At 42.7% G+C, this 26,314-nt stretch overlaps 1 protein-coding gene across 1 annotated transcript in view; it reads left to right on the top strand.

Moving 5' to 3' along the window:
- KSR2 (kinase suppressor of ras 2) overlaps positions 1 to 26,314 on the top strand; it is a 569,936-nt gene that overhangs the window by 486,070 nt on the left and 57,552 nt on the right. Inside the window, exons 15-16 of the mRNA XM_044290777.1 lie at positions 4,528 to 4,624; positions 25,826 to 25,959. Of these exons, the coding sequence (XP_044146712.1) occupies positions 4,528 to 4,624; positions 25,826 to 25,959 (231 nt within the window). The remainder of the gene's footprint in view (positions 1 to 4,527; positions 4,625 to 25,825; positions 25,960 to 26,314) is intronic.

Here is a 26,314-nt window from a genome sequence, read left to right as displayed (position 1 = left end):
GCGCTCATCAGTGATATACTGTAGGCCATTTATATCAGGACAGTGCAAAGCAGAAGCTAATATGATTCTGCGGATATGTGACGGCATTGCATGTTTTTGATCAAGTAGGCCAGGATGTGGAATACAACCGTACAAATTTAATGATAGCCTCACAATCCCATGTCAGTCCCTGTTTAGTAGATGATAGATATTGAATACATTAGGTTATAACACAGCGGTAATTGACATTTTGACATTTGTCTACTGAAGTAAAAAATACATTTAGATGAATTATTCTGTGTTTTGAAATGGAATCTCAATATGATCATGCCCTGAATTTAATGGAGGCTGGTATGGCACCAGTGAATGTGGTATTTAGTGTTAGCTTCCTGTCGTAAAGAGATTGACTTGTCGTTGGCGCACAGGCAGAAATAATTTTGTTCAAAATGTATTTGCCAAGAATCTAACATTTATACACAGCAATAGGAATTAAAATTTTCGATCGTGAGTAGGGCACTGTTGTATTTACTTTGTTTGTATTTGCAGAGTGCTGTTGCATTGTTTGTTTTTTGCTTTTGTGGTTCCAGCCATGGTAAAGTGCACCCACTGGGATGTGCTGACTAACCCCCAAATTTAGTATCTTTGCAGCCTGCATTGGAGGTGCGGCTGACTCCACTGGTCATGCACTCCTGATTAACCTGTCCGCCCCATAGGCTGATTTTTATCAGTGCAGTTATAAAGCTGTAGCCTGCTCTGCCTGTATTTATTGGAGGCAATTTGGCACCAGGAGAGGTGGAATACAGAGTGGGCTCAGCATTTATGTGTAACCTGCATTTCCTGAGCAAAATGGAGGCCAGTGTGGCATCAAAGAAGTATAATATAGTGTGAGTGCAGCATGCTTGTGGAACCTGCATTCCCTGAATTTAATGGAGGTCGATATGGCACCAATAAATGTGGTATTTAGTTCCTGTCCTAAAGAGATTGCCTTGACGCCGGCAGACAGGCACAAATAATTTTGTACAAAATGTATTTGCGAAGAATCTCACATTTATAATGCAGCATTAGAATTTTCGATAGTGAGTATTGCACTGTTATATTTACTTTATTTGTGTTTGCAGAGTGCTGTTGCGTTTTTTGCTTTAATCTCAATATGATGCATGAAGAACCATAGCAGATTATATTTTATTATGTGCATTATATTTCTTAAATAATTACGGTAATTTTTGTCAGTAACAGTGGATGATATTATAAAGGCTGTCAATATTGGTTTATGCTTGGGCACATGAAAGTGTCGACTAGACAAAAGTATTTTGTTTACTTGGGTCTGTTTAGACTTAGAAAAGGAAACTTCTTTGCAGCTGATGATTAAAAGGCTGTTGATTTGTCAGAGCAATTAGTAGAGATCCGACAAGTCCCATTGAACTATTTATAATGTGCCACTAATGAGAACTTCAAACGCTCTGAACGTCCAGGTTATCGCCAGTAGTAAATGAGGTATGATACTGACCTTGTCTCTGTTCTTTTATATGCTCGATTGGTAATGAATCTGGTGACCGGGCAGGCCAGGGAAGTGTTGCAATCTAACAGACATTCCTAACAATTGACAATGTAGGGGTGTGGAGTTTTCTTGGCACAAAGACACGACCTCAGGAGGTTATGAATAAATCCTTTATTGTCATACACAAACAATAAAGGATTTATTCATAACCTCCTGAGGTTGTGTCTTTGCACCAAGAAGTACCAGAAAACAGTCGACCATAACCACTACACACCCCTACATTGTCGCTCCATCGCTGGTCCAGAAGACTGGCAACCGTACAAACGAGACGTGAACAGTACTGGCAGCACTGACCACCTTATAATTATAACTACACGCCTACACTAGTGTTGTGCCTATGCATACATAACACGAAAAGGTGAGCATAACTGATTATATTTACTCTGTCAGTCATCCACAATGAAACTATTACCCTATGAGCGCCTCTCCCTTTTCTGCCACAATTGCCATTCCTAAGAATTGGGCCAAACATTATCCTGCTCAAAAATGCCACTTGGAATCTCTGCCATGAGAGACAACACACATGGCTGCAGGATGTCCTGCACATATCACTGAGCTGTTAGTGTCCCACATATCACTGCAAGGGTGGCCGACTGTCATATACAATAGTTTCCCAAATCTTGAAACCAGCAGTTGGGGTATTGTGTAGCTCCATGGAAAAGGCAGGTTTGAAACTCTCCATATTCTAACTCAACCATTATGGGCTCCCAAACAAAACCTGGATTCATCTCTAAATGCGTACAGTTTCCATCCATAGTCTAGATTTCTCGTTCACAATATCATTGTGAACTAACTCAGTGGTGGTTGGCTGTCAATGGCAGGACAAGTAATGGGCACCATAATACCAAATTTCCTGTGGTCTGGGCAGAGACAGGGGTGTGTTATAAAGGTGCCATCTGTGTCTGAATGGTGGACAACAAAACTTTTGGAGCTGCTCTTGCTTGTCAACAGATTAAACAATGCTCTATACAGATGGTCTGTCTGGACTCTGCTATTTGTGCCCTCATGTAACCACTTCTTCTTAAAGTCTAACTGGGCAAAATGTTTTCGAGTGTGTTCTAGAGATATGTCTACCAGTCAATCTCTCAAATCTACCCAAAATTAGCCTCTTAGAGCCTTTTATAGAGCAAGAGGGAAACACTTTTATGCCCTTTTGTGGCAAGATCCAATGTCTAATCAGACCGCACCTGTAATCATTTACATATCTGCCCGAGACATAATTGCATTTGAATTTTGCAGCAATGCAAAGTTTCTTTCGGGGTGTGGTATTTTTTCTTTTTGTCAGAGTATATTTAATAGTCCTATATATGGTATTTTGGTTAATTAGTTGCATATAGTAATATAGTAGTCTCAATGAGATTGTACAGCATGTATGGATTACTGCCTTCCTAATTCCTGAATATTTACATTTAGTGTACATGTCACAGAAAGTAAGAAAAAACGGACAATACAAGCAAATAACACATCTACGGGATCAGACTACACAGAGCTGTTCTTTGTATATTTCTAACTAAGCAAATGTAAGGGGTTTTCAATTCACTTACTTCATTTACAGTGGCCCCGTTCTCATAGTTAGCTAAGAGTCACATGACCTGTGATGTCAGCTTCTTTCCCTGCTCTGATGACATTGCATGCACAATCCTGAAGGAGCAGGTCTGCCTCTGTGCACAGTACATGACTGTGAAGGCTGTAGCGACAATCCAAGCCCCCTGCACTGCCAATCTGCTGGCTGAGCTATCTGCCCTGTGTCTTCCCTCCCACAGGATTCTTCAGGAAAGCTTAACCCCTTCTACCATCAGCAGCACAGACTCAGGGCTGGAGACTGTGCCTCAGGTACTGAGCAGCTGCAGGGTTTCCTCTTCTCTAGGCACTGAAGAGATAAATGCTATGCACAAGATCCTCCCTCCTCACCCTGCAAGCACAGAGCTGACAAAGACCAGAGAAGTCCTCTCCTCTGTACTCTTCTGCTGGCTGTGAGGAAGTGTCTGCAGAGCATTGCACAAGAACACGTAGGGGGAAGAGTCTGTGTGTATCAGCAATGTCATTGCACTGTACAGATGAGACTTGTAGTTCCACACATACAACATGAGTATCCCAGCAGTCAGACTGCACACAGGGCAGCAATTTTAGTCACTCACTTTGCAGAGTAGGGGGAGGGGAAAGGCAGTCTTTGTTGACACCCACAAATATTCACAAGGAAAACCTCAGAGATTGTTGTTACGCCCCCAACAGCTCTGCAACTCCATGTCAACAAAGGGGCCAGAACAAAACTAGGGAAATTAGGAAATACTTTTTTTTGCCTAAAACTTGCTTAGCTTATCTATATATTGCTAACCATCAGATTTACTGTGTTTTTTTCGCCATATAAATAGGATAACCCCTTTATTGTTTCTTTTTTATTATTCATTGTAAATGTACTTGAGAAATACAATTTTTGGTCGCAAATGTGCACGTAGCCTTAAAACAGCAATATTTCATTGTAATGAGGGTAATGTTAAAGAAAAACTGTTAGCTCTCCTGAAGTATCTTTTTTAATGTATTCCTCATAAAATAATTTTGGAACATCTTTTCTTACAGCTTTGCATAGTGTGCTTTTCCTGCTAGAAATTGTCCAATCAGTGCCAGACTGTGTAAGGACATATTACTTTGACATGACGGAAGGTAACTCCCAATTGTCAGTTTATTCAGAACTTTCTAGGAGGAAAAACAGAGGAATAGTACAGTACAGAAATGAAGAAAAGATGATCTTTTTATGGGTAATACAAGTATTTACTAAAACAAAAAAGTCAGGAGATATATAGCTGATGGGAATTTAACTATAAATTATTTTGGTTGGGAAGAGAACACATGGGAGTGCTCTCCATATAAATGAGTGAACACGTCTGCATATTTTAAAATTCTTTGTATTCCTTTTTTTTATTTTTATTATTTGATTTTATATAGTAGAATTTGCTAATGAAGTTCAATATAACTATGTGCTTTTATTTCAGTTTGTGTAAAGGACGAACACTGTACTCAGTGGTACGGGATGCAAAAATTGTCTTAGATGTCAACAAAACCAGGCAGATAGCACAAGAAATTGTGAAGGTAAGTGCTGAAATGTCTATTTCTGGCAATTTCACATGTAGCATGTGAGACAAATAATGTCAAGAGCTATGCTACCAATTTATGATCGATGGAGCTGCGATCTCAAGGATCCCTAACGATCTTGAGAAAGAAGACACCACAGTTCTCACTTAGCAGTATGTCCCCTTGCTGGGAACTGCAGCTAGCCCTATTCAACGACTACAGCATACAGCAATAATGGCATCACTGATGACAATTCCCTACTGTTTTATACTGTTGACTTATACACAGGATAGGACATCAGTATCTGATCGATGGGAGTCCAACTTCCAGTACCCCCGCTGATCAGCTGTTTGAAGAGATTGCAACGCTCCAGTCAGCGCTGTTGCCGCCTTGCAGCTTATGAGGGACAGCACTGTCCGTTGGATAGTGGCTATGCTTGGTATTGCAGATCAGCTTCATTCACTTCAATGGGACTGAGCTGCACATAGGCCATGTGACTAATTAACATGACATCACTGGCCTAGGTAGAGGCTGCAGTGCTCACCGGAAGACGGTGGTCTCTTCAAACAGCTGATCATGTGGGTGCTGAGAGTCTGATCCCCACCAATCAAAATCTGATGACATATGAGTATTTGGACAACTCCTTTAAGCAAGAAAAAAATCTGTGTCTTGTCCGCAGTCAGAGTGGTTCAGAAGTGGCAAATCTGCTGCACACTTCTATATCCCTGCCAGACACTGATCTATGGCCGAACGACTATTCAGTTCATGGAGAGGACTGTGAGAAATGCAGCCCTCCCCATGCTGTAGGTCCTGAAGCAGCTGGAAAAAAGATGAAAGCTCCATTGACTGCAGGTTGAGGACCTTTGATGGAGCAAGACCAGGAAGATTCTAAATATATGTAGTGGTGTGATTTTTATTAAGGATAATAGCGTGTATGATGGTGTGTGTAAATGTGTTGTGATGTGTGTAAATGCATTGTGCATGCCACAGTGCTGTCTGTGTGTGTATTAGCTGTGCATAAAGTAGTGCAGTGTGTATCTAATGTGCATGCTGCACTACTGTGTTGTATCCACTGTGCACGCAGCAGTGTGTATGTGAGTATAATATGTGTGGTGCATAGCCAGGTGCGTGTATTTGTATAATATCATGATCATGGAGAGAGTAAAAAAAAAAACCTCTCTAAAAAGTAAAGAATTTAGCAGAATAAGCGTGTCAGATAAAAATCTTAAAACATAGACAAGAAAGCAGGAAGCACTGAAAAATGAAGGCAAGTAACATATACGATAATGCTTAGACCAGGATTATACCTACACAGATAACATTGCACATATCCCATATTACATAAATATAACCAGAACCTCGTCAATATGAGATGTGGTCACCGTCACAAGTATACTGATAGTGACAATAAGGTTTCTTTCACATGGATGTCGCGTGTGAGGGCCGGATAGGATGCGGGTGCGTTGCAGGAAAATGCACAATTTTTCTGCGCGAGTGCAAAGCGTTTTGATGCGTTTTGCACGCGCGTGAGAAAAATCGGCATGTTTGGTACGCAGATCCGATCCGGGACTTCTTCACAGAAGTTCGGGTTTGGGATCGATGTTCTGTAAATTTTATTATTTTCCCTTATAACAAGGTTATAAGTGAAAATAATAGCATTCTTAATACAGAATGCTAAGTAAATTGGGGATGGAGGGGTTAAAAAATAAACTCACCTCATCCACTTTTTCTGCAGTCTGGCTTGTCTTCTTTCTTCTTCGAGGACCTGGGAGAAAAGGACCTTTGGTGACGTCACTGCGCTCATCACATGCTCCATCACCATGGTGGTGGATCATGTGATGAACGCAGTGGCATAACCAAAGGTCCTTTTATCCCAGGTCCTCAAGGGAGAAGAAAGAGGACAAGCCAGGCTGCGTGAAAAAGTGGATGAGGTGAGTTCTTGTTTGTTTGTTTTTTTAACCCCTCCATCCCTAATTTACTTAATACAGAATGCTATTATTTTCCCTTATAACCATGTTATAAGGGAAAATAAAGATTGGGTCCCCAAATCGATCGTCACCTAGCAACCAGGTGTACTAGCTTGCGGATGCTTGCGATTTTCACGCAACGATATTCACTTCTATGGGTCCTGCATTGCGTGAAAAGCGCACAATATAGAGCTTGCTGCGATTTTCACGCAACGCACAAATGTGCACAGGCCCATAGAAATGAATGGGTCCGGATTCAGTGCGGGTGCAATGTGTTCACCTGACTCATTGCACCCACGCGGAATTCGCGCCTATGTGAAAGAGGCCTTACTGCACTATGACATGTGCCCATACAGACCAGAAGCTTGCTCTCACACCTTAGCATGTGTTTTGCCGTATCTTTTTTCAGGCATCAGTAGCTGTCCAACAGTGCTGGCTGTGAAGGGTTAATACAATAGCAAAGACCTATCACCTTGACCTATGTGATAACATGCAATGTATATATGAACAGCTTATCTGATAGATGAAAGGAGAACAAATGTTGCTGCAGTGGCTGATTAGCGGCTGTTATGTAATACACAGAAAAATAGCAATTCCGGAAAAAAACAAAGAAAGGATTATTACTCATTTTTTCCATGCGTAACCCTATAGAGTTGCTGAAGAAGGAAACAAGATAAATCGCAGAGCAAGTTAAACATTTTGATGCATAGTTCATAATTTATTCTGCTTTACAAGAAGGTAATTGCTTTGTGCTGCTAAAAATGTTTGGATCGGAGAGCTCTTGCAGTGTAAGCAGGATTGTGCCGCGAAGTATTGTAAAGCAAACAACTGACAATGATAGATCTAAATCATTTCCCCACAAAATGTTATGCAGCACACATCAAAAGCCAGAAAAATTACAAGACTTCATTTTCTGCTCCGCTGAGCATGTAGAGGTGAAAAGATCACACTCCATTGTATGGGTAGGTGTGTTTTTCATGTAATTATTTGCACCATTATTGTCCTCTGTATAATAGGAGATCATTCATAATCTCCACTGGCAAAATTGGATCATCTGCTATAATCAACATTTTTTTTTTTCTATCGCTGTGTTTACAGCTTTACTATTAATGGTTTCTTTATTCATCCATGCGTTATTAAAATGTGGTTACTTACCGCAGTGCTCACGTCTGATCTCTGGAACCAAATGACTGCAGAAAATAGGACTACATAGTATAAAGGTGGCCAATGCCATACATATTAGTAGAGACAAGCACATTTTTTTAAATTTGTTTTGAGCCCAATTTGCATGAATCCATTGTCCGATTTGATTCAATTGAATTGATAGTGCCCCAATTGCCATGAAAAGTCTTTTATGACACTCTGAGGTCTCCTAAGAGTGAATCTAACCCCATTCAAGCCCATTTAACCCCCTTCCCACACCATGCAGTAAATGTATGGCAAGGAAAGCATTACATTAACGCACCATGCCGTATATTTACCGCATGGCTTCAAACTATCACAGTTAACATTGAAAAATGACAATCCAATGCTGGCTGCTGTCATGAACAGCCGACCATCACTGCAAACTGCTGCAATGGTCCTGCACCAGCAATCAACGCTGACTGACCAATAGCAGCCATGTACCTGTCATGACCCGGGTTGTATTCGAATCAGGGATCTTCCTGGTCTCTTAAACCATAGCCTTACCTGTTGTGCTACAGAAGAGATCTAGACTTTGGGAATGTCCTTACTGTGTTCAACACTACATCATACTCTCTAGCTCCACCTGCTGCCAGCTGTGGACAATTCTCAATCTGGACAGCCTTTAAATAGGAAGTGAGGTCATCACTCAGTGCCCGTTTATTTGGATTTCTTCCCTGGGTGTTTTGACTTCAGTGATCTTCCTTGTATTGAACTCCTGCCTGATATCCCGACTATTCTACAGCCTGCTGATTTTGTACCTTGCCGCCAGATCGTGAATGACCTTAGCCTGCCTGACTCTTCTCCGGATTTTGATTCTGAACTATTCGCCTGACGACGCTTTGCCTGGATCTCAAGCACACTATTTCCACTTCGGACACTACCTTTTACAGGTACCTTACATAATAAACGGGCCACAATGGCAGTGGACCCTGCTGAGATTGTTAAGGCGATTACACGTCAGGGACAATTGATCGGAGCTCATGAACAGCATCTTGCTTCCCTGGACGCCAAGTTAGATGAACTTTGCACCATGCTCAAATCTTGTTTGCCTGGTTCCTCTGCAACGGTTCAGACTCCGGATCCTACTCCTACTACGGTCCAACCCGCCTCTTCTGTACCACCAAAACTTCCCTTGCCTGACAAGTTTGGTGGTGATACTGAGGACTGCAGAGGCTTTTTAAATGTTTGCCGTTTGCATTTCCGCAACAACCCTGCAACTTTTAGCACTTCGTCTGCCAAAGTGACTTTTGTAATTTCCTTGTTAAAGGGGAAGGCCCTGGCCTGGGTCTCTCCTTATTTGGAACGCAACGATCCTGTACTCCAAGATGCTGAAAAATTTCTGGCCTCTCTCCAGATTGTATTTGACAAGCCAGGTAGAGTTTCTGCAGCTGAGTACTCCCTCTTGGACATACAACAAGACACCAGATCTGTGGCACAGTATGCTATTGAGTTCCGTACCCTTGCTGCTGAAACAAATTGGGACTCAAGGGCATTACGTGCAGCCTTCCGAAAAGGTCTTACGGATCGCATCAAGGACGAATTAGTCTATAAGGATCTCCCAGAAGACCTTGAGAAATTCATAGAGCTGTGTGTTCGTCTGGATGTCCGGTACCATGAAAGGTGCCAAGAGAGACTTAGAACCCGCAAGTTTCCTAGGCCAGCTTACCGTTTGGCCCCTAACTTCCAAGCACCACCTCAGCCAGAACCTGAAACCTCTGTTGAACCCCAGACACCTGTGGAACCCATGGAGGTGAGCCGTCTCCACCTAACTGAGTCAGAGAAACAAAGGAGGCGTTCATTGGGCCTGTGCCTGTACTGCGGACTTAAAGGACATTTAGTATCTGTCTGCCCCTCCCGTCCAGTAAAAGGCAGGGTCTAACCAGTGTTGGAGGAGCTGGCTTAGACCTTACAGGTAAATCCTCCAAGACCAAGATTACTGTTCCGGCTACTATCCATTTATCTTCTAAGCTTGTTTTCTGTGAGGCTTTTGTGGATTCCGGAGCGGCGGGTATATTCTTGGACTACACTTTTGCAAGAAAGAACAACATCCCGTTTGTTCCTAAGTCTAGACCCCTGAACATTACCACCCTGAATGGACAGCCCTTGGGAGATGGTATTGTGAAATTCGAGACTACGACAATCACCCTGCAGGTAGGCCTCCTCCACAAAGAGGAAGTTGTCTTGTCTCTTATTGATTCTCCGCTTCTGCCTATCATCCTTGGTTACCCATGGTTACAACTTCACAACCCCTCTTTTGATTGGGAAAATGGAGAACTAACCTCCTGGGGATCGTCCTGTCGCCTTCGCTGTTTGTCTCAACCCAAAAGACTTTCTGCTTGCATGTTGGCTCCTGTGACTATCCCACCTACCTTGCCTCGTGAATACCATGACTTTGCAGACGTATTTTGCAAACAAAAGGCAGAGGTGTTACCCCCACATCGTCCTTTTGACTGTACAATTAAATTGATTCCCGGAGCACCTCTTCCCAAAGGAAAGACCTACCCCCTGTCTCTGCCCGAACAAAACTCTATGGAGGAATACGTAAGAGACAACTTGGAAAGAGGTTTTATCCGACCCTCTTCTTCTCCAGTAGGAGCAGGTTTCTTCTTCGTTGAAAAGAAAGATGGGGGCCTTCGACCATGCATAGACTATCGGGGGTTAAATCAAATCACCGTAAAGGACTCCTACCCTTTGCCACTCATTCTTGAACTATTTGATCTACTTAAGGGGGCTGTTATATTCTCCAAGCTAGACCTACGAGGGGCTTATAACCTGATTCGAATTAATGAGGGGGACGAGTGGAAGACAGCATTCAACACTCGTAATGGACACTTTGAATATTTGGTCATGCCATTTGGCTTGTGTAACGCACCTGCTGTCTTTCAACGTTTCATGAATGAAATTTTTCATGATTTCAGCAACCGTTTTGTGATCATCTACTTGGACGACATTTTAATCTTTTCCAAGACTCTTCTAGAGCACATCTCGCATGTGAAACAGGTATTACAACGGCTTAGAGAAAACCATCTTTATGCAAAAATCGAGAAGTGCAGTTTCCATCAAAGCTGTATTCCTTTCCTTGGGTACATCATAAGTGCTGACGGTTTCCAAATGGACCCTCAAAAACTTTCCGCTGTCTTGCAATGGCCCCAACCGACCACTTTAAGAGGACTCCAAAGCTTTTTAGGATTTGCAAATTACTACAGACGCTTCATTAAGAGTTTTGCCTCCATTGCGGCACCCCTTACTGCCATGACTAAGAAGGGTACAAATTGCAAGGCGTGGTCTTCAGAAGCAAAATCAGCTTTCCAGCGATTAAAGGACATGTTCAGTAAAGCTCCAATTCTTCTGCATCCAAATCCTGACCTCCAGTACACTGTTGAGGTTGATGCCTCTGAGGTTGGAGCAGGTGCCGTACTCTCCCAGAGACAGCCAAAGTCTGGTAGAATCCATCCAGTAGCTTTTTTCTCTAGAAAGTTTTCTCCGGCAGAGATGAATTATGATGTTGGGAATCGAGAACTACTGGCCATCAAATTGGCATTGTCTGAATGGCGACATCTTCTGGAAGGGGCTTCCAAACCTTTTACTATCCTCACTGACCATAAAAACCTACTGTATCTTCAGACTGCTAGACGTCTGAACTCACGTCAGGCTCGATGGGCTCTGTTTTTCTCCCGTTTTAATTTTGTCCTTTCTTACGTTCCAGGACATAGAAACAAAAAAGCCTGATGCTCTTTCCAGACAGTTCGCTTCCTCTGAAGAAGATCAACCAGCCGAGCAGTATATAATCCCACCTCACAAAATTGTCGCACAGATCTCTACGGCCCTTTCCCAACAACTACAAGAAACCCAGAATCGTGTTCCCCAGGGCTTGAAGATACCACCAGGTCGCCTGTACGTAGCCCCTAGTCTCAGAAAACCTATACTCCTCTGGGCACATGATGGCGTGTTATCCGGTCATCCTGGTGTCACCATCACTCTTAAGACCTTGCAGCGTCATGTCTGGTGGCCTCGTATGAAAAAGGATGTTACTGACTATGTGGCTGCCTGCCCAACTTGTGCTGCTAATAAAGTACCCCGCACATTACCTGCTGGACTGTTACATCCACTTCCGGCACCTCGCCAGCCTTGGACCCATTTGACCTTGGACTTCATTGTAGACTTACCCAAGTCCGAGGGCATGACTGCTATATGGGTCACAGTGGATCGCTTTTCCAAAATGTCTCATTTTGTGCCGATTCCGGGATTACCTACAGCGAAAGCACTGTCCACTCTTTTCCTTTCCCATATTGTAAGACATCATGGCATACCTACCAATATCATCTCAGACCGCGGATCCCAGTTCGTTTCCCGATTCTGGAGAGCGTTCTGCAAGAAACTGGGAGTAACGCTCTCACTCTCTACCTCACATCACCCTCAAACTGATGGTCAAACCGAACGCATGAACCAGACCCTAGAAACCTACCTTCGACATTATGTCAATGCCTTACACTCCAACTGGTCTGAGTATTTGCCTTTAGCTGAGTTCGCCCTAAATTCCCGTTGGCACAGTGCTCTTCATACCACACCATTCTACGCAGCCCTAGGCTATCACCCTCAGACTTTTCCCCTACTCCAGCCTTCTTCTGGTGTACCAGCAGCAGATCAGCGGGTGAAAAATATTCTACTACATTGGAAGAAGATTTGTTTATTACTACGGAAGTCAGCAGGCAAGTACAGGTTTTTTTCCAACAGACGAAGACGCCATATACCTCCATATGTGGTGGGGGACAGAGTTTGGCTATCAACCAAGTATGTGAGACTGAAACAACCTTCTACCAAATTGGGCCCTCGATTCATCGGTCCTTACAGGATCATTGCTCGAGTTGGACCAGTTTCCTATCGCTTAAGATTACCTTCTTCTCTCCGGATACATCCCGTCTTCCACGTTTCACTCCTCAAAAAAGCTATTTTCAACCGCTACTCCAGATCACAACAACTACCTCCTCCTGTTCTTGTTGATGGACAAAATGAGTTTGAAGTCTCCAAGATTCTTGATTCCAGAAGACAGGGCCGTGGCCTTCGGTATCTGGTTCATTGGAAGGGGTATCCTGTCACAGACCGCTCCTGGGTTCCAGCCAAAGATCTGCATGCCCCTTCTCTTATACGAGACTTCCATACCTCGTTTCCCACTAAGCCCCGCTAGGCCCCCGGAGGGGTCCATTGGGGAGGGGGCCCTGTCATGACCCGGGTTGTATTCGAACCGGGATCTTCCTGGTCTCTTAAACCATAGCCTTACCTGTTGTGCTACAGAAGAGATCTAGACTTTGGGAATGTCCTTACTGTGTTCAACACTACATCATACTCTCTAGCTCCACCTGCTGCCAGCTGTGGACAATTCTCAATCTGGACAGCCTTTAAATAGGAAGTGAGGTCATCACTCAGTGCCCGTTTATTTGGATTTCTTCCCTGGGTGTTTTGACTTCAGTGATCTTCCTTGTATTGAACTCCTGCCTGATATCCCGACTATTCTACAGCCTGCTGATTTTGTACCTTGCCGCCAGATCGTGAATGACCTTAGCCTGCCTGACTCTTCTCCGGATTTTGATTCTGAACTATTCGCCTGACGACGCTTTGCCTGGATCTCAAGCACACTATTTCCACTTCGGACACTACCTTTTACAGGTACCTTACAGTACCCCCATAGATCTTCCTATCCCTCAGCTCCTGTGTGTTAGCCTGTCTGTGTGCTGACTAGGCCTCAGCTGTGTGGGCTGATTAGGCCTGTGTGAATGATCTGGGATCACTTGTGATGCCGTCATCCCATTACTGCCAATTTTTTTTTACAAAAGTAAAAAAATTATAAAATAAAATTGTAATAGTAGTAGGCTAGTTAGTATTAACTACAGTGGGGCAAAAAAAGTATTTAGTCAGCCACCAATTGTGCAAGTTCTCCCACTTAAAAGGATGAGAGGCCTGTAATTTTCATCATTGGTACTCTTCAACTATGAGAGACAGAATGGAGGGGAAAGAATACAAGAAATCACATTGTAGGATTTCTAATGAATTAATTGGTAAATTCCTCGGTAAAATAAGTATTTGGTTACCTACAAACAAGCAAGATTTCTGTCTTTTACAGACCTGTAATTTCTTCTTTAAGAGGATCCTCTGTCCTCCACTTGTTACCTGTATTAATGTCACCTGTTTGAACTTGTTATCAGCATAAAAGACACCTGTCCACAACCTCAAACACTCACACTCCAAACTCCACTATGGCCAAGACCAAAGAGCTGTCGAAGGACACCAGAAACAAAATTGTAGACCTGCACGAGGCTGGGAAGACTGAATCTGCAATAGGCAAGTAGCTTGGTGTGAAGAAATCAACTGTGGAAGCAATTATTAGAAAATGGAGGAGAAAGAATGCTGTGTTGCATCCAAAGAACACCATACCTACTGTGAAGCATGGGGGTGGAAACATCATGCTTTGGGGCTGTTTTTCTGCAAGGGGACCAGGACGACTGATCTGTGTAAAAGAATGAATAGGGCCATTTATCTTGAGATTTTGAGTGAAAACCTCCTTCTATCAGCAAGGGCATTGAAGATGAAACATGGCTGGGTCTTTGAGCATGACAATGGTCCCAAACACACCGCCCGGGCAATGAAGGAGTGGCTTTGTAAGAAGCATTTCAAGGTCCTGTAGTGGCCTAGCCAGTCTCCAGATCTCAACCCCATAGAAAACCTTTGGAGGGAGTTGAAAGTCTGTGTTGCTCACTGCTCTAGAGGAGATCTGCATGGAGGAATGGGCCAAAATACCAGCAACAGTGTGTAAAAACCTTGTGAAGACTTAAAAAAAAAAACATTTGACCTCTGTCATTGCCAACAAAGGGTATATAACAAAGTATTGAGAGGAACTTTGTTATTGTTTTCCACCATAATTTGCAAATCAATTCTTTAAAAATCAGACAATGTGATTTTCTAGATTTTTTTTTTTCTCTCATTATGTCTCTCATTGTTGAGGTATACCTATGATGAAAATTACAGACCTCATCTTTTTAAGTGGGAGAAATTGCACAATTGGTGGCTGACTAAATACTTTTTTGCCCCACTGTATATTTTATAGTTCACATTGATGATGCGGCAGGGGGAAGGTGTTCCATATACCTCTATGCCCCAGTCTTTGCCCCAGATGTGCATATAACACATAAGGCTACTTTCACATTAGCGTTTTCAATTCCTCTATTGAGATGTCATAGGATCTCAATAGCGTAAGAAAACGCTTCAGTTTTGTCCCCATTCATTGTCAATGGGGACAAAACTGAACGAAACGAAATGCACTTGGTTTGGTTGTGCTCTCATCGTGGACAGAATAACGTTGCAAGCAGTGTTTTTCTGTCCACAATGTGGTGCGGAGCAAAATGTATTTGTTCTGACACACAATGTAAGTCAATAGGGACACAATAGAAAACTGATCCGTCCCCCATTGACTTTTAATGGTGTTCATGACAGATCTGTCATGGCTATAGAAGACATAATGCAACCGGACATGCAGTTGTATTATGGCAGATCCATGACGGATCCGCAAAAAACGCTAATGTGAAAATAGCCGTAATTGGGCTGTGATCTATTGCAAGTGCGACAAGATGCAGGGGAATTAAGTGGCCTGATGATTGATCTGGAGGTAATTAACAGATAGCAGGTGATGGTGGTATTGTCACAGTGGGGAGTGGGTGAAACTCCCCACCATCCAAAGTCTGAAATTAAGGAAAGCCATTAGGCCTGGAAGCCAGGATAAGGGGGAAGGACACCTCCTATCGCCATCCTCATCCTATCCCTGACCTCCTAACTGTATGAGCCGCCCTCGATGGTAGGGAGGCTCATACTCTCGAACCTGGGCCCTACTGAACCTATCGGTCCCTGCAATATGGAAGTCAGGAATAAGAGATGGCCGATTCATCCATGACACAGATAAATTGGAGTCTCCCACAGGCCTAGTAACCAGGAGGAGACAGCAATCAAAAACTAAATGTCAGGTAAGTATCTTGTGGCCAAATGACCACAGATAACAGAACGACAAGATCACTTTCCGGAAGCCACAGCTTGCTGTCTTGTAGTTCCCCCTCCGTGGAACCCCAGGGACCCCCTTCCGGAGGTACAACAAACAGGACATGTCTGTCTAGCAACCATGCATAGACAAACCACACATGGAACAAACAACTAGACAAACATCAACCCATAAGTGCAGCACCACACATAACAATAGGGAAGGGTAGACATAGGCAAGGACCTTGATGTCCAACAAGGTGGCCCTCAAAGACTGGGCAGATGGAATAACCACAGAATGGAGCATAGCTTCCAGCCCCGCAGCAAGGCTAGAGCACAACTAAACTCCAAGCTACAAGCAAAGGCTAAATAGCTAGAAGAGACCACACCCTGATCTCACCAAGTCAGGATATTAACCCGACGCACACCACACAGCAGGGAGACACAACTTAAAGGGAAAGTGCACGTGCAATCCACAAACTACATGTTGCCACAAGCAACGAGTCTGCACGGCAACCGCCTCACGGTCCAACACCAATATGACCGTGACAGGTATTGATGGGGTATAAATGGATATTCTCGCAGTGATGATGCCACCCCCAGATGAAGGCATGCCAAAACGTGCATTGGGGTAGGCACCATCTTGGAGTGTGGGACGCAGTATGGGTAATGGCTCTCTTTTGAACGATATTCTATTTTGTATAACCACTTGCAGATTATTGTATTAGGCTTGTGATTTTCTTTGCACTTTATGATTTGCCTTTTATGTGCATAGTCGAATCTCTTGTTTACATATATACATACATTGCCAGTACTGTCTGTGTCCCTCTTCCTCTGATGATGTCATATTTTTTTGCAAACCCTCTTTTTAACTTTTTTTTTATTATATGAACTAATATATTACATGCACTATTGTAATTGTGTGCGGTCCAGTCATTTTTGTAGGTTTAGGTAATTCATACACAATTTTCATACCTGAATTTTAATTCTGCTCTAACCCCAGAACATACATATTTTGTACAAACTTAAACAAACTGACTACACTAAACAACTATGCTGGATTTTTTGTGCTTCAGGGGTTGCAGTTGCAGAAAATGTGTGACTCCTGCTGCAATTCCTATAATTTCTGTGGGATCACCGCTACTCGGAGATGCCCCTGCGATCCTGGCCATGACAGCAATTGTCCCTATGTAGCCCTACTTTTAAACTCAGAAAGGCACCAGTGGAGTCAAAATGCTCATATGCTTATTGTACCCTTAGATCTGGGGTGTAGTTTCCACAATGGCTTCACTTATTGGGGGTTTCCACTGTACTGGTACCTCGGGGGCTCTACAAATGCAACATGGCACCCAATAATCTCTGCCAAGACAGCATAGTATTCTGACATATATGGCTATGGGTAAACTGATGATAGCTGGTCGTAACAAACATCCTCTTTAAAAGCACATTACACTATAATTCTTTTTAATTAAAAAATGGTCCAAAAACATACATTTTTGGTAAGAGATGCCTTTTTTCTCTGTCTTCTGTAGGTGGGCACCATTTTAGGAGATTCTTCCAAAATGAGTTGCAAAAGTATTTAATTTGCTCGAAATTTGTGACAAAGGCAATTCATTTAGAATTGATTTGCTGATCTCTAAGGTTGATCAAAATGGACAATTTCAACCAAAACAATTGTTCAATGGGTAAAATCTAACAACAAACGACTGTTTTAGCTGACCAATGACTGACCCCCATCAGCTGAAAATAAGTGTCTTCCTTTGAAAGAATGTTCCCAGAAAGATTGTTCACCCATCATTCACCCATGTACAACCTGTAATGTAAAGGCCAGTATGGGCTACAGTGAGTCTGTTCCCCAGACAATCATTCTTTCAGTAGTCATTCAACCATCCACCTACTGTACTTCTATCTATTGTGTATGGACACCTTTCAAAGAGTGCTCATTTCAAGTAGCAAAACCAGAGGACTCCTGTAAGAATAATGCAATCATATTTTTTTTCCTTCATCTAAAGTTAGTACATAAACCAGAATTCTTATCCGGCCTCAGCTATTAGTTTATTTCCTCCTAAATGCAGATTAATAGGTTTTTAATTCTGCCACTGTTCAATTCATCCATTTGGGGTTTGTCATCACATCAACGTTATTAGTTCTGTCAGAAAACAGCCGGCCGGAGTGCTCTTGTTTTTTTTTCATGGCGAAATCCCAACATATTTGCCGGGTAGCGGCAGGATCTCCACTGGATCCCATTATGGTCAATGGGGCCGGCGGGCATTACGGTAACATCCGGCAATGCCTCATCCAGAGAGCTCTGGCAGGCTGTTCTGCACACAACAGTCCAATATCACAAAATCTGTTGTGAACCTCCTGTCTGGGTGTCATCTCCGATTTACATCCGAGCCTATCTGCCTGGTTTACACTTTGAGAGGCAGTCATGTTCTTTTGGTTATCACCCTGGGTAACACTGGCATGGAAAATGACCTAGGAATTTTATTATACCTGCAAACTAAGCTGTAGAACCCAAAGTCAGGCAGCTGCTGCCAAGGCCAATAAGATAATGGGTTGCATGAAAAGGGCCATCGATGCCCGTGATGAGAACATAATCCTGACACTTTACAAATCACCAGTTAGACCACACATGGAGGACTGTGTACAGTTCTGGGCTCCTGTGAACAACGGCAGACATAGCAGAGCTGGAGAGAGTTCAGAGGAGGGCAACTAAAGTAATAACTGAAATGGGTGGACTACAGTACCCTGAAAGATTATCAACATTAGGGTTATTCACTTTAGAAAAAAGACGACTGAGGGGAGATCTAATTACTACAAACCGGATTCCCAAAAAGTTGGGACACTAAACAAATTGTGAATAAAAACTGAATGCAATGATGTGGAGATGGCAAATGTCAATATTTTATTTGTAATAGAACGTAGATGACAGATCAAACGTTTAATCCGAGTAAATGTATAATTTTAAAGGACAAATACGTTGATTCAAATTTTCACAGTGTCAACAAATCCCAAAAAAGTTGGGACAAGTAGCAATAAGAGGCTGGAAAAAGTAAATTTGAGCATAACGAAGAGCTGGAAGACCAATTAACACTAATTAGGTCAATTGGCAACACGATTGGGTATAAAAAGAGCTTCTCAGAGTGGCAGCGTCTCTCAGAAGCCAAGATGGGTAGAGGATCACCAATTCCCACAATGTTGCGCAGAAAGATAGTGGAGCAATATCAGAAAGGTGTTACCCAGCGAAAAATTGCAAAGACTTTGCATCAACTGTGCATAACATCATCCGAAGATTCAGAGAATCTGGAACAATCTTTCTGCGTAAGGGTCAAGGCCGTAAAACCATACTGGATGCCCGTGATCTCCGGGCCCTTAAACGACACTGCACCACAAACAGAAATGCTACTGTAAAGGAAATCACAGAATGGGCTCAGGAATACTTCCAGAAACCATTGTCAGTGAACACAATCCACCGTGCCATCCGCCGTTGCCAGCTGAAACTCTACAGTGCAAAGAAGAAGCCATTTCTAAGCAAGATCCACAAGCTCAGGTGTTTTCACTGGGCCAGGGATCATTTAAAATGGAGTGTGGCAAAATGGAAGACTGTTCTGTGGTCAGACGAGTCACGATTCGAAGTTCTTTTTGGAAATCTGGGACGCCATGTCATCCGGACCAAAGAGGACAAGGACAACCCAAGTTTTTATCAACGCTCAGTTCAGAAGCCTGCATCTCTGATGGTATGGGGTTGCATGAGTGCGTGTGGCATGGGCAGCTTGCATGTCTGGAAAGGCACCATCAATGCAGAAAAATATATTCAGGTTCTAGAACAACATATGCTCCCATCCAGACGTCATCTCTTTCAGGGAAGACCCTGCATTTTTCAACAAGATAATGCCAGACCACATTCTGCATCAATCACAACATCATAGCTGCGTAGGAGAAGGGTACTGAAATGGCCAGTCTGCAGTCCAGATCTTTCACCTATAGAGAACATTTGGCGCATGATAAAGAGGAAGGTGCAACAAAGAAGGCCCAAGACGATTGAACAGTTAGAGGCCTGTATTAGACAAGAATAGGAGAGCATTCCTATTTCTAGACGTCTGTTGAGTGTTGTAAGAAGAATGGGAGATGCCACACAGTGGTGAAAATGGCCTTGTCCCAACTTTTTGGGGATTTGTTGACACCATGAAATTCTGATTTAACATATTTTTCCCTTAAAATGGTACATTTTCTCAGTTTAAACTTTTGTTCCGTGATTTATGTTCTATTCTGAATAAAATATTAGAAGTTGGCACCTCCACATCATTGCATTCAGTTTTTATTCACGATTTGTATAGTGTCCCAACTTTTTTGGAATCCGGTTTGTATGTATAAATATATCAGGGGTCAGTACAGAGATCTCTCCCATCATCTATTGATCCCCAGGACTGTGACAAGGGGACATCCTCTGCATCTGGAGGAAAGAAGGTTTGTACACAAACATAGAAGAGGAGTGAGACTATGGAGCTCTCTGCCTGAGGAGGTGGTGATGGTGAGTTCACAAAAAGAGTTCAAGAGGGGCCTGGATGTATTTCTGGAGTGTAATAATATTACAGGCTATAGCTACTAGAGAGGGGTTGTTGATCCAGGGAGTTATTCTGATTGCCTGATTGGAGTCGGGAAGGAATTTTTCCCCTAAAGTGAGGAAAAGTGGTTTCTACCTCACAGTTTTTTTTTGCCTTCCTCTGGATCAACTTGCAGGATAACAGGCCGAACTGGATGGACAGATGTCTTTTTTCAGCCTTATAAATTATGTTACTACATTACCCTGAGTAACATTCTTAACTACCAGAGCCAGTCTAAATGTGGATCTGCCTCCACAACTCATGTCCCCCTACTGACAAGCCACCCTGCAGTTAAACTTGTGGTATGTTCATGTGGACCATAAATAACCCTGACTGAGTGTGTAAAGTACCGTGGTTCCACCTTGTGGACCAAACATCAAAATGTAATTAAAGCTAGAAACCCTTCTCCCTCCTTTTATTGTTCTATTTATTTACCACTCAGGTTTCCTGGATTGACCACTGCCACTTTCCTTCACCTACTCCCCATGTCACTGCTCTAAAACCTGCATCTAGTCCCCTATCCTGGGAGCCACATGACCCCCTTATGGTTTCTCCCTGGGAGTATCCCAATTCAGCCTTTTACTCTTAAAGACATTTTCCAGTATTAAGATATTGATAACCTATGCTCAGGATAGGTCATCAACATCTGATTGGTGGGGGTCCAACTCTTAGCACCCCCGCCCGTCAGTTGTTTAAAGAGCAGTGATGTCATGTTCGTAGGTCACATAGCCTAGTCGCAACTCATTCCCATGCAAGTGAATGGGGCTGGACTGCAGTACCAAGCACAGCCACTGTACAATGTATGGCGCTGTGCTTGGTCTATATAAACGATAAACTCCTGGAATTTTGATGAAAACTTGTGAGACTTTATTTGGAAATGCGGCTGTATAAATCCGGTGTAACGTTTCAGCCTCACTCGGCCTTTATCATACTGGTGCCGCTGATAAGTTTATGTGCAGAGCTGCACTGAAGGAATAGTGCTGTTGCACAGTTATAAGATGCGCCTCTCATACAGCCGCATTTCCAAATAAATTCTACCCAGTTTCTCATTTATATATACGTCCGGGGTGGAAACCCGACTCCCAGGAAGAGTAAGCAGAGTGCCACGAGGTTTACTTGCATTATAGTCTACCCTGGCTGTGCTTGGTCTGCAATGAAGAGGCCGCAGTGCTCATTAGAGCTTGGCGGTCTCTTTAAACATCTGATCGGCTGGGAAGCCAGATGTTGGAACCCCAGTGATCAGATATTGATGACCAGTGATGGCCAGTTCGCCGTGTTCGCCCGCGAACACATGCTGGGCTGCCATCTTAACTCACAAGTCCGGCAATGCACAGGTAAGCCCTTACCTGTGCCTGCGCCGCGAGCTGGTCTGAAACAATTGCGGTCACCGGGAGCAGGCATTCCGGAACAGCCGCTGGGGGGCCTTCATCGGACTGTTCTCAGAACTGCCTGCTCATGGTGACCGCATTTGTTTCAGACCGGCTTGCGGCGCAGGCACAGGTATAGGGCTTACCTGTGCATCGCTGGACTTGTGAGTTAAGATGGCAGCCCGCATGTGTTCGCGGGCGAACGCGGCGAACTGGCCATCACTGTTGATGACCTATCCTGAGGGTAGGTCATCAATATTCTACTCCCTTTAAAAGCAGATAACCCCTTTAAATGGATATGTCAACCCTAAAAGTACCTATACATATATATACAGGTCCTTTAAAAAAATTAGCATATTGTGATAAAGTTCATTATTTTCTGTAATGTACTGATAAACATTAGACTTTCATATATTTTAGATTCATTACACACCAACTGAAGTAGTTCAAGCCTTTTATTGTTTTAATATTGATGATTTTGGCATACAGATCATGAAAACCCAAAATTCCTATCTAAAAAAATTAGCATATCATGAAAAGGTTCTCTAAACGAGCTATTAACCTAATCATCTGAATCAACTAATTAACTCTAAACACCTGCAAAAGATTCCTGAGGCTTTTAAAAACTCCCAGCCTGGTTCATTACTCAAAACCGCAATCATGGGTAAAACTGCCGACCTGACTGCTGTCCAGAAGGCCATCATTGACACCCTCAAGCAAGAGGGTAAGACACAGAAAGAAATTTCTGAACGAATAGGCTGTTCCCAGAGTGCTGTATCAAGGCACCTCAGTGGGAAGTCTGTGGGAAGGAAAAAGTGTGGCAGAAAACGCTGCACAACGAGAAGAGGTGACCGGACCCTGTGGAAGATTGTGGAGAAGGACCGATTCCAGACCTTGGGGGACCTGCGGAAGCAGTGGACTGAGTCTGGAGTAGAAACATCCAGAGCCACCGTGTACAGGCGTGTGCAGGAAATGGGCTACAGGTGCCGCATTCCCCAGGTCAAGCCACTTTTGAACCAGAAACAGCGGCAGAAGCGCCTGACCTGGGCTACAGAGAAGCAGCACTGGACTGCTGCATGTCATTCGGAAATCAAGGTGCCAGAGTCTGGAGGAAGACTTGGGAGAGGGAAATGCCAAAATGCCTGAAGTCCAGTGTCAAGTACCCACAGTCAGTGATGGTCTGGGGTGCCATGTCAGCTGCTGGTGTTGGTCCACTGTATTTTATCAAGGGCAGGGTCAATGCAGCTAGCTATCAGGAGATTTTGGAGCACTTCATGCTTCCATCTGCTGAAAAGCTTTATGGAGATGAAGATTTCATTTTTCAGCACGACCTGGCACCTGCTCACAGTGCCAAAACCACTGGTAAATGGTTCACTGACCATGGTATTACTGTGCTCAATTGGCCTGCCAACTCTCCTGACCTGAACCCCATAGAGAATCTGTGGGATATTGGGAAGAGAAAGTTGAGAGACACAAGACCCAACACTCTGGATGAGCTTAAGGCCGCTATCGAAGCATCCTGGGCCTCCATAACACCTCAGCAGTGCCACAGGCTGATTGCCTCCATGCCACGCCGCATTGAAGCAGTGATTTCTGCAAAAGGATTCCCGACCAAGTATTGAGTGCATAACTGAACATAATTATTTGAAGGTTGACTTTTTTGTATTAAAAACACTTTTCTTTTATTGGTCGGATGAAATATGCTAATTTTTTGAGATAGGAAATTTGGGTTTTCATGAGCTGTATGCCAAAATCATCAATATTAAAACAATAAAAGGCTTGAACTACTTCAGTTGGTGTGTAATGAATCTAAAATATATGAAAGTCTAATGTTTATCAGTACATTACAGAAAATAATGAACTTTATCACAATATGCTAATTTTTTTAGAAGGACCTGTATATATATATATATATATATATATATATAATGGTTCTACACTAAGTTTCTTCTCTTTATGGGACTTAAATATTTTAGTTGTACACAATATTGGGAATTGATTCATGTGTAGTAATATCGCTGCCTTTTTCTACACTGAATATGCCCTTGTATTATAAGTTTCTGTACTGTATAATATATCTGCACTGGCCCGCACTCATCTGTACAGTGATTTAGAGCACATTCATGTCCGGTAATGACTAGTAAGAGCACAATAGCTATTCTTCTAGTGTTTGAAGAAGTTTTGAAATATGATTATGCTTGCTAGGGGAACCTGAAAATGAAGCAACTAAATGTAGCATCATTACTAAAACTGAGGACAGTCATGAAGAATGGAATTTTATATTACAGTCATTGCTCTGTTAACTTAATGTATCCCTGTCATGGAGGAATAAGTATTCTATAGTCTTTTTGGAATACACAAGTGAGGGGATATTTTTCTCTCTATTAAATCAGCCTTTTTATATTAGACAATTGGCTTGAAACTGTTCCCAAGTACAGAAATGCTTTTCTATGAATCACAATATATCATTTAAATTATTATTTGTTCCCTTTGTACACTAACATGCTGAAACCCTGATCTTTCTTCCCCTGGTGTTGTCCAGGCATTAAAAGCCTATTTTTAACACATTAGCACCAATTCTGTGCTTTCCCACATTTTTCATTTCTATGTACCACCCTAGCGTTGCCATACATATAAAAGAGCAGTAAGTTGATGGTTGAGTAACCAACGGATTGTCTGGTGAACGATCTCCTCACAGATACAACCATACACATTGTGGTCTGTATTGGCCACTACCATTGTTCAAACTGGCCACACATTTACAATGAGGCTGGTGAAGGACGAATAATCTTCCTGGCAACATTCTTTCATGGATGAACAATCTTTATTTGGACGATATGGCGAAAGTTCTTTTGTACGACTGTCCGGTGAAAATTTCAAACACTGCTGACATCTTCTCAGTCAATAGCAGTCTGTCATCGGTTGGCTAAAATGACAGTTGTTAAATTTCACTTGACAAATGATCATTTTTGGTTGAAAGTGTTCAGTTTGATCACCTTTAGACTAATGTGTATGGGTTCTTTAATTTTAGCCTATGGCCATGGATGTACATAACTATAGCCATAGCACTTGCTATGGTGTCCAGAGATTGGAAAGGGCTCTCAGGTTCAAGAATGTTGTACCTTTTTGTGGTGGAATAAGAATATTGTGGGTTTTCTGATATAGGGTGCTATTATACATACCTTTGACTATTGCTTCCTTGGATGCTGTTTTAATTTTCTTACAGTAGGTGGTGGGGCCCCCATCTTATTTTGCTATGGGGACCTATGAATCATAGTTACATACTTTCTTATGGCTTTTAGGACAACTCACGCTCATCTCCAAGATTTCTCCTGTTCTGCCCCTAACCACTGTAATGGCCTCTTTTGAAGTAGTTTTGCCATCACTGAAATGTGAGGCATGTTGATTGGATATGCCTTGGAAGATTTATCGGAGGTGTCTAAAAGCTGGGCCCTCTTCAGTCTTGTGAGCAAGTGGTGTCTGACCCTATTCTTGGAGAAAGGGTGATTGCACTGAGCATTTATGTAGCATGAAGGATTTTTACATCAGCAAGTGGTGTATTAAAAAGTTTATTGTATATGTACATTTTTTGTTTCTTTGGTATAACTCTCTTCAGTGTCTACGAGTGTAATTCAGAAGATAATAAAGAAACATAGGACATAAATACCTGAAGGCCTAAGCTAAAGGAAGACTGTAAGATTGTGTGTCCTAGGGCAGTAAAAGCACACAGTTTTGATAGTGTAGCTGGTCTGCCCAGAAGTAGAATTTCAGTCTTCTGTAAAATGGCTCATCACCTACCATGTGGCATTTATAATATCAAAGTTTTTATATATACCGTAGTAGGGAGACCTTTAAACCTCCTCAGGCATCAGGGCAGGTTCAACTGCTATGTCTATGCCAAGAGCTACACCCTTGCACCTTAGATTGCACACAGCAAGCCGCTCTCTAGTACTAATCAAGCAGAATTGACAATTATTTATGTTTTATATTAACATGAGCAAACCATATGTCTTTGTTACTGTGTTATTTGGTATATACTATGTCTAATCAGTCATTTACATTCTTTGCTTTTAGGGAATGGGATACCTCCATGCCAAGGGCATTCTACATAGAGACCTCAAATCAAAAAATGTTTTCTATGACAATGGAAAAGTAGTGATTACTGACTTTGGCCTTTTCAGTATATCTGGTGTGTTGCAGGCTGGCAGGTATGGTGTAATATCTTTCATTTGTATTAAATATGATACTTGCTAACTAATACTGGTCCCTGATGATTACAACTGAGAAACACATGTGGAAAAAGCAAAGGAAAGAGAGGGTCAGGTCTGCGGAGGTGCTCTTAGGGCAAGATTTATCAAACTGGTGTAAAGTAGAACTGGCTTAGTTGCCCATAGCAGCCAATCAGATTCTACCTTTCATTTTTCACAGCTTCTTTGCTATAGGACACTAAGCCAGTTCTACTTTACACCAGTTTGATAAATCTCCCCCTTAGGCTACTTTCACACCTCCGGCAAGACGGATCCGACAGGCTGTTCACCCTGTCGGATCCGTCCTTCCGCTATT

This window comes from Bufo gargarizans, chromosome 1, assembly GCF_014858855.1.
Source record: "Bufo gargarizans isolate SCDJY-AF-19 chromosome 1, ASM1485885v1, whole genome shotgun sequence".
Lineage (NCBI taxonomy): Eukaryota > Metazoa > Chordata > Amphibia > Anura > Bufonidae > Bufo > Bufo gargarizans.
Note: the sequence above shows the minus strand (reverse complement) of the source record. Positions and strands in the feature narration are given on the sequence as shown.